Source organism: Dipodomys merriami, unplaced genomic scaffold (genome assembly GCF_024711535.1).
Source record: "Dipodomys merriami isolate MVZ:Mamm:240054 unplaced genomic scaffold, mDipMer1.0.p SCAF_5, whole genome shotgun sequence".
In the NCBI taxonomy this organism is placed as follows: domain Eukaryota; kingdom Metazoa; phylum Chordata; class Mammalia; order Rodentia; family Heteromyidae; genus Dipodomys; species Dipodomys merriami.
The window spans coordinates 49,703,275-49,713,274 of NW_027206068.1; the positions used below are offsets into that span (position 1 = coordinate 49,703,275).

Here is a 10,000-nt window from a genome sequence, read left to right on the forward strand (position 1 = left end):
GTTAAGGAAAGATGTGGCAGGAAAGGTGAACATGCCATCACAAGAGAAGTTCATACCCAGAGCTCTCATTAGCCAGGGGATCACTGAAGGCTATTGCAAGTAGTCCAGCCTTTGGGAATTTGAGTGTAAGGAGACCCAATGCATGTAAGCTACAAGCTTACACAACTCAAACTCTAAGCTTTTTAAATAAAAAAGAGGGAGGTTTGCCTGCTAGGCAGGTCTTTCTATTTTCTTCTACAGCTAATTTTTCTGATTGCCTTAACAGTTTTCTTTTATTCCTATTAAAGTCTGTGAAAATATTCTCTGTCTCAAGAATTGGAAGCTTTTTTTTGTCTTTGGGCAAGTATAAAAATATGTGGAATAATGTATTTGCTTATCTTGTAAACTGTAACCACTATTTTTGTACTGGCAACTAGGGAACACTCTTTTTGAAGTATTCTCACATATGTAAAATATTAGGATAGACACTTCTTACATATTGCACAAAAGACTACATTTTTACATTTTACACCAGTATCAGCTCAGTTTGTCAGCAGTTGCAAATAACAGGATGGAATAAACTTTCCCTGTGCTTCTTTCTTTCCCATTTTAAAATATAAATTTCAGTGCTACCAAGGACTGGCTTGATTTTTTTTAAAATAATCTAATGCATTAAACTATCATGGAAATTTATAGATTGTAAAGGAAGGACTGACCATTTAGCTTGTGGCTTAAGAAGTAAAACTTGATGTCCATTTCCATATGTTTGGGAAACAGATGTTGGATGTAGAAATTATGAGAATGTGTGATACTAAAAGAAGACTTTAGAATGGCTTTACAATGTATTTTTGAGTTATTGATTTATCAGAACTACCTTTATTGTCAAAAATTTCCCAATTATAAATACGAAGTATTTAATTATAGAGGCAGAAACATGAAGTTACAATAAACATCTGCTTTGCTACCATTCTCTCAAATTCATTATTATCCTTTTAAAAAGTGAAATTGCATGGGAATAAACCTTTAATTTTAGTATTCCATATAATCTCCATAAATTATACATTTTTATGTTTTAAAGGTAGCTTTTTAAAAAAATACTTGAGTAAAACCTAATAAATATGACACATTAAGTGGCTGGATTAATTGATAGCTGTTTGTATTGTAATTGAGGATTTTTATTTGTACTACTTTTACACTTAAAAGATCGCTGGCATATTGAACTTCTACCAGTATTGCTTGCTCAATGGAGTTGTGATTATTGAGGAAAAAAATTAAAGTATTCTACAACTTTCCATGTTTGTCCTACTATCTTTTTTTAATGAAAATGTATTTTATGAGAATACAATCTTAGTATGTGTACAAAATTTTAGGCATTTTGTTCAAACCAGTACAAAGCAATGACAAACAAATTACTTTTTTATTTACTCAACTTCATCTCATAATCATAAAAAAATTTGCTACAACAGATATCCTTCTCCAAATCATGTTTTAAAGCACAACCTGTTTCATTTTTCAAAAATTTAAAAAAATAGCCATGTGCTCTTTTCAGTTTTGTTCTTACACATTCAAGTATGTCCTTCATATTTGGCACTTTGATTTATTAGGCAATCTTAGTATTAAAGACTTTTAGCAAAGCAGTGCTAGATTTCAAATGCACTGTGCGTGGTGTCCATGATAAATTAATTCCAGTAGAGCACAAAATTATCATTATTTAAATGTTACTTTCTTTCATGATTTTTATATTACCATCAAGTTTTTAAAATCAGAATTTAGCTGATATTTAGAGGTGAATTTATGTGCCTTGTAGCATAAGTAGGTTTTCATAGGCCACTCTTCTATGAACCTACATAAATATTTAATGATCAATTTTACAAATATGCAAATGATCAAATAGGTTGTATTTAAGAAAGTATGCATTTTTAATATATATATGTGTGTATACATATATATGGGTTGGCATAAATTAAATGTCTCTTAATGTCACTCTAAACAAGTTTCAGAAAAAATGAGCAATAGTTATAAACTTTGTATATGTGTAAATATGTAGTCTTCATTTTATACAAAAATATTTTTCTTTCATTTGATTATTGAATGGTAAAATGACAGACAGAAAGGAGATTTAATGTTAAGGTGATGATCATCTGAGTTTATGTCTGTATAGAGAGATAGTCCTCAATGGGGATGGGAAGGGCATATTTTTTCTTTCCTACATCCTTGACACTCATGGTTGACTTGATTGACCAACTGACCTATCATAGATAGGTCATACATGCAACTATGGGAGGGAGTAGAGAGTGAATGAGAGGAAAGAAGGAAGGGAGGGATAGAAGGAGGGAAGATGAGGGAAAGGGAAAGAATAAAGCCAAGAGAGGTGACTAGAGAGAAAAATAAGTTGAGTGAGGCACAAAGACCAATAGTGTCCCTTGTGGTGGTTTGGATAACACAATTAACTGTACTTGCCCAGGTCAAATTTTGAACTTTGAAACATTGCACTGTATGCAGAATAGGACCTATGCGGGTTTCTGTTACCATTCCGGCATATAACTATTTCACATGGTACAGTTTTATACCAATAGAACCTATAACTCTAAGAGGAAAAAATAAAACCAACAAGTGTAGCATTCAGTAGTACCCTATCATAAAGTAAGGAGGTCTAATTGAGCTATGTCTTTATATCCTGCTATTTGTACAAATAAAAGACTACATCTTGATGCAAAATAAACACAAAAGCACTGTTGTGACTATAACAGGGAGTCATATACTAATTTATATAATAAGTGGTTGTGCACGCTTTATTCAAGATTATGGCTGCAAGAAATGGCATGAATTGCTGGGTGTGTTTAATGCTGGATTATAGCAATTTGAAACATGTCAAACACATGGCTAATGCCTCATGCTTCACTCATTCTTGCGTAAACCTGCATAGCCACCATCCATTATACCCTTGGTAACAACACAATTCTGCAAGTAAATATTGTTACACTAAGTAACCTTTCAATTCAAGTTGTTTAGGAAGAGAAAATGCAATCTTGTGCAGTCAGTTCCAGTGTCAGTTTAATGTTTCAAAAGGGAAGTGGTGTAGAGAATAAGTATCTATCTGTACAGTGACTTGCTTAAAAAAGGCAGAAAGGAAAAGGAAAGAAAAGAAAAGTTAATGTGAGAAGGAAAGTAGAACTATAGCGTTTAGTGCAAGATCTGAAGAGTTCATTTCTGATGTGGCTGAATAGTTGTAACTGATGAAAGTCTTAAGGGTTTAACTTACACCCAGACAAACATTAAAATAGTGACTTCCAAACTCACCTTTCCCTTTAATGACTTGGAATTTATTTTCACTGATTTTTGTAAAATGTTTGTGGTAGGATTGAGAAGAATGAATAATTTAGTCCAATGTGTTTGGGATCGCAAGCACATCCTCTCTGAAAGAATATGCTGAATTTATAATTATTTAAAATATACTTTTAAAGGTAAACATTTCAGTAGAAATATTGCGTCTGGTGGGAAATAAGTGTGCAGATGATACTTGGAAAAACTTAGTAAATACTAGAAGTCATCTTCATTATCCCTGAAGAAATACCTTCTTTACAGTGAACCCACTTCAGGCTTCCTTGCTTTAAGGGAAATGTATATTATATTCATTTAATTACACAGTTGTTTTCCTTTTTTGTGCTAATGTTGAGTTAGAAGCTCCTTTTTGTAGAGCAAAAGGCACTGTCACATTTACAGTCTTATTTTCTTAATTCTTAGATGACTGAACTTAAAATGTAAATCACAACTTATACTCTAGGGCTTTATAAAGTCAAATATTCCACAAGGGATAGTAAAAAACAAAGCGCTTTAGTTGTTAAGAATTGGAAGTTACACAAGTCTTTCTCCATAATTGTAATAAAGGTTTAAACACATGATTTTCTGCTTGTTGATTATTTATACTTATTTGAAGACCTCTATTATAACACAGTAATTCATACAGAATTTTTAAATTCATCCAATTGATCATGACATAAAAACACATAGGTTAATAGGCTAAATACTATATCTATTTGCTATATTTGAAGACACAGTTATTCTCTTTTTATGCTTTGTGTTGCAAATTTCATCCAGATACAATAAGCATTTCAAATAAATTTGAGCAATCAGATAAAACATATATGTCCAGACATACAACTCAGATATTTTGTGTAAAGTAAAATTTAAATGCAATATGTAGAACTTATATCTATCTGTTTCTACAGTTGGAGAGGATCAAAATTATAATTTTCATACAACTAGTAAAAGCAATCAGACCCTTTCTCTGAATATTTTAAACATTGTGCATGTAAAATTTATGCCTAATTTGAATACTTATTAGCCGCCTAATCTCAGAAAAGAGTATTAGGTTTGTTTTTTCCCTTATAAAATCCATCACTGTGTATCAGTTTTCATTTATATGATTTTTCTTTGTTAATGTTCAATAAGATGTTTAACAAAAACCCTATTTATTCATGAGCTCATTTTGTTTAAAAGTTCTTTACTATAGTTGCAGGAATCACGTCATAATCGTGTTTGTGTGTTTGTGTGTGTGTGTGTGTGTGTGTGTGTGTGTGTGTGTGTGTGTGTGGTTTGCTCTTTTATTATTTGAACAGCTTTAAGTTGTAAGTGTGATTTCTATTATACTGACTTGCTTTTCTACCTCAGCCACTGCAGCTGGTGTGTCATAAATCAGTATGTCTTTTCATTGACTCTTTAGAATTGCAAAAATAATCTAAGAATTTAGTCTTTGATGAAAATATCTGTTAAAACAAGCTATAACTATTAATTTTAATAATTTTCGGCATCGGGAAGTATCTATTAGATACCTGTTTGTGTTTCTCTGTGTAAGTAGGTGTATGTGTGTGTGCGTGTGATCCCCCATTACTAGATATGTGCTGAAACTGATTTCTCTCTGACAGGAAGAATATATTAAGCTTTTATTTGCTTTATAATAAGTACATTTCAAAGTTTTAAATAGACAAAAGTCTTGAAATAAGACCAAGTTTCAGAAAATGGAATCAGGTAGAAAATAATTAGATTGAGTGTTAAGTTTAATGTCTTCTTTACTTGAGGTAAAGTCCACTGTCTAGGTAGCATTCATTCCTATTAAAGTCACAGGCGCAACCAGGCTGTTTCTGAAATTCTGTCCGCAGAAGTAAAACAGGGAAGTGCATTTATTACCTTATAGCGTAGGATTCAGATGTCTTTGAGAGCCCAAACTGATCTTTCTAAACTATACACTCAAGATATACTGTGAAATTCTGGTTTGTAAGAGCACATTGGATCTTTATTTACTGCAAGGATTTCCACTGATCTTGGCAGGACATCTCATTGCTATCCTGAAAGTACAGTATATTTATGCAGTGAAAATGATAAAACATTTATTACTGTAGAGAAGGTAATATGCATAATTTATGCTGTTTTTAGCACAATCATTAGTGATATTCTTGATAGATTTTATTTCCAGCTTTCATATCTAATACATGCCTGGAAAATTAATTTTATATCTTTCATTTATTTGCCTATGTTAAAATTGAGTTTTAAGTCATCTTCAAGTGAACAGTTTGATTGCTGCTCATGCATAAGCTTAATTACTTCCCAGGAAGGACAGTATTAAATGTTTTAAATGTCAGAAAAATAAATGAATATGAGGTGTTTGATTAAAAAAATAGGCAATATCTGACGTGTTTGCAGCAGGAGCTTTTTCTTAAAATGCCTCCAAGGCAAAATTTTATTTAGTCACAAAAAAGAGAGAGAGAAACCCATTATACTATTTATCATTGGTTGATACCATATGATTTGTAATACCCTTACAAAATTTTAATTTTGTATGATTAGCTGTGCATCATTAAACAACAGCCTTACATAAGATGTGCTGTAAAATTCTGACAGAATCAAGATAGTGAACATTTAAAATAAGGCTGGATAGTCATGCATGGTTTTCAAAGGTAGATAATAGGAAACAGAGAACAGAGTGTGCAATTGTGCCTTCGTTTAAGCTGGTTTTATGGGTAGACTTTAAAATGTGGCCGTTCATAAATGCTATTGGCCATACTATATGTATGGTGTGTTGCTTTGGCTATTAAATGTAAGCACACAAAAATTACTTACAGAAACCCTAATTTCAGTGATTACTATCTGCATGAATTTGGATTGCAAGCTGAATTTGGATTGCATTTCTTAGTAAATGATTATTCAAGGCTCCCCCCCCTTCTTTCTAAAGATGCTGTCTCTGTAATTGGCAGAGAGGGACATCTTGATAATGGAAGTGTGAAGGTGTAACGTGTGTTAATTGATACTTCTTAATCACTTTTAGGTATTAAGTCATGATGCAGGAATCTGCGACAGAGACAATAAGCAACAGTTCAATGAATCAAAATGGAATGAGCACTCTAAGCAGCCAATTAGATGCTGGCAGCCGAGATGGAAGATCAAGTGGTGACACCAGCTCTGAAGTAAGCACAGTAGAGCTGCTGCATCTGCAACAACAGCAGGTAAGTTTTGTTTCCCTCAGTGCTTACTTAAAACAGATGCGCCTGCTTTCTTAAATGGGAGAGATGTGCTCATAGCACATTGAGCATGTTATTTTAAACCTAAGGATGCTGAGAATTTGGGATTCTTTGGAACATGAATTAAGAGATGACTAAAAGGATTTATTTTCCTATTAGTTACGTCATACCAGTACCTATTGCCCTTCAGGTGTCAGGATATTAATTAAGTTCACAGGATGATTTTTTTTTGGAAAGGTACTGTACAAAGCTTTGTAACAAATATTTTACAGTTTTAGTTCACTGTCTAAAATTGTGCTGCAGAACGTGATATTTGGTTTTCCACCAGAGGGCCACATTACTTGATACTTGCTTATACAATGAATTTCTTCCAAGTCTGAGCTAAGGTGAAAGGGACCACAAGGACTTTCACAACACAGATGCTTGCCTGTGAGGGTTGCAAATATTAGCTATTAATTAGTTGAACTCTGAGGAGAGATGGTGAAATGCATAAATAGCCTGACAGTCTATGTTGCTTTTCTTGGAAACTTATTCGAGAATAATTTGTATGTGCATCCTTCAGGGACATTAAAGAACAGTTTTTGTGTTCTGGTGTCTCAGAAAAAGCAATTGTGTTCTCTAAATCTAGAAAAATAAACAACTAAAAAATAGAATCAGAGTCCTAAGAAGTCTACTCTCCTTTTTATGAGACAAATTCTTTTTGTCAGTGAAAATTTCTTTCTATCAAAGAATAGACATGCATATCTTTACTGACTGCAGTCTGTAAAAACAATGACAGAATAGAAAGCTTTCAAAGCATATATTAGCCCAGAAGAACATACCTGTTTGAAAAGGTTCTAGTTGTCCTAAAACAAAGACTATTTTTAAAACCTCTGGATTTCATTTAGATAAACATAAAAAGTGAATGAAATTAAATGTATTAAAATAATGAATTATTACTTAAGTGCTTCAAATTAAGTGATATATCATTCTCATTTTAAAGGTAAGCTACAATGAGAAAATGAACTTGAAAGTTGGAGCAAATGCCTACCCTAAAGAAAAATTATTAGAATCATTACTTTAAATAAAAACATGATTTTAAAACTTAGATGGATAGAATAATACCTACCCTTGAACATCGTTTTCAAGAATAATCTTTTAAAATAGCTAGACATAACACTTTGAATGGGGTTGGTATTATTTTAGAAGTGTATCATTTTTCATAGATAATAATTATTATGATGGCAAGTTTAATTTTGTTTGGAAATATTTTGCATTAATAGGCATGGGAATTAAATTCTACCTACAAGTCCAAGAACTAGTTTATTTTGCAGATTAATAAATGAAGGTTTCATGATAGTCCTCTTCTTTTTTTTAACTGTATTTTTAGGAAATATCAATGTCGTGCTGTAACATTTTTTTTTTACTAACTCTCTTCTGTAAGTGTTGTAAGCATTTATTATAGCTAGATTATATTTTGCTTGAGATCCAGTGAGCTGTACTGTGAAAATCACAATTGAAAATGAACATCAAAATTGCATACTAATAGACAGATTCTGAGGGGAAATATCAAAACTTTCTTTTTCTTCAAATCTCTGATTAGATCTTAAATAAACATAAAGCAGTAAAATTTGGCTATATGTTATAGCACTCATGAGGCTTTTATGAATAGGCCTATAAGGTGTGTTTATAATCTGAGCTTGAGGTGTACTTTGTTCTACACATTTCATTCATGTAAATTATGAGCAGGACTAAATATAAAAGTTAAGTCCATTGCAGGGTTTTGAAACTTTAGTCATGTAGTTATGGAGTACCTTTGAAAAAGTGGTTTGACACAGTGGGTGAGGTAGGTGTCACTCAGATGTTTTAGAAAGTATCCACAGGAAGGAATGTAATATTTTAATCAGTAAACAAGCAAAACCCTTTAAAATGTCCCTTCCTTTGCTTATTCTAGCTATATTTCCATAGTTGGAATCCTGAGGTTATTGACTTTATTTTTGTTTTTCTGTGAGTATATTTTTTAGACTAGGCCTTTAACTTAGTTAAGGTTTAGTATGCCTTTTGTATAAAATTAATGTGATTATTGTTTTTTAATGCCAACAAATTTCAAATTTTCAGATGAACTATGTAGCAAATATTTTTCCACTACTAAAAAAACCCAAATTCATAGAAAGTGAAAAAGTGAGATGATTTTATAGATTTACCATTGCATGTTGTTATTTAAATGTGATGTTTCACAACCAATATTAAGTCACTAATCCCTGCTGGTCAATAAATCTTATTTAGAAATGTAAGGTGGAACATCATGACTGATGTAAAATGTAAAATTTTGCTTGCTGCGAACTGGCAGAATATAGTTTGTTTTGGAAATAAAATGTATATCTTAATATTTATTGCTTTGTACTTTTATAGAAGGGTTGTGTAATTTTACTTGACCCATGCATATAGGAGAGAGGTTTGATATTGTCAAATACATTGCAATAAATCCTTAATGATCAACAAATGATCAAAAAGTCCTTAATGGATTGGTGGAGTAAAATGAGATTAATAAATTATTACCATTAATTTTCCTACTACTAGATCATTAATAGTGAAATGTTTCTAAATGCTGAAATATGTTTAAAAGTTAAATTGGTAATATAACAGGTATTTCATAATAACTACATCTTTGTTAGTATGCTATGCTGATGTATATTCACTGAAAAAATAGTTTTTTAAAAAAGCCTTGATGAATCTCTGGCCTTTATTCTTTTCTAATCTTCTAAATTTAGTATTAAACATTAGAATGTATAATATGTGGTGGTAGCAAATTTTAAATGTTGTTTTAGATTAACTACATTGAGAAATTATTCTGCATTAGATGTAGAATTTTATTTTGATATTAGGTTTGCAGAATTAATTGTTTGTGTCACTAAGGTCATATTGTTGCTAAAAATTTGATTGCTGTACCGGGTAGATTTGAGCTTGCATTTTGAGCATTCATTAAGTCAGATAATCATTCTGAATGTTTTATGAGGTTGTATTGCTTTGAAGGTATTTCAGGTGATGGTGTTTAAAAACATCTGGTCAGTACATTCTGTTATTTCCTTTATCACTAGCCATTCCAAAGTCTTTCAGTAACCATCTATATTCTATAACCCACATCTTTTGTTTTCATAGTGGAATTGACAATAGTGGCATTTATTTTTTGTAAGTGCAATTATTTGGGAGCTAGAAAAATATTCTTATCTATGATTTTATAATCTTATTAAATTAAAAACTATTTAACCCTGATAATTTCATCAAAGAAGTAAAAATATTAAAACACTGCTTATGCACAAAGAAATAAGTAACAATCCTAACTTCAGCATTATATCTACTCTGTGTTTATATTTCTTTCTTCTGGATTTCTGATATTATTGAAATGTTATATATTGATACAAGTATGAATAACAATTTAATTTTTAAACAACATAGTCACAATAACTTCTTCCATATATGTATTTCAAAATAAAATTTTTATTTGCTTCCCCCTCAACTTTCTTTAA

At 31.4% G+C, this 10,000-nt stretch overlaps 1 protein-coding gene across 5 annotated transcripts in view; it reads left to right on the plus strand.

Moving 5' to 3' along the window:
* The window catches only part of Foxp2 (forkhead box P2), a 513,305-nt gene that overhangs the window by 252,143 nt on the left and 251,162 nt on the right, over window positions 1-10,000 (plus strand). For all 5 annotated transcript variants that reach the window (XM_069996601.1, XM_069996600.1, XM_069996604.1 and 2 more), the window contains one exon: window positions 6,302-6,479. In XM_069996601.1, coding sequence (XP_069852702.1) covers window positions 6,312-6,479 — 168 coding nt within the window. In that variant the 5' untranslated portion in view covers window positions 6,302-6,311. The remainder of the gene's footprint in view (window positions 1-6,301; window positions 6,480-10,000) is intronic.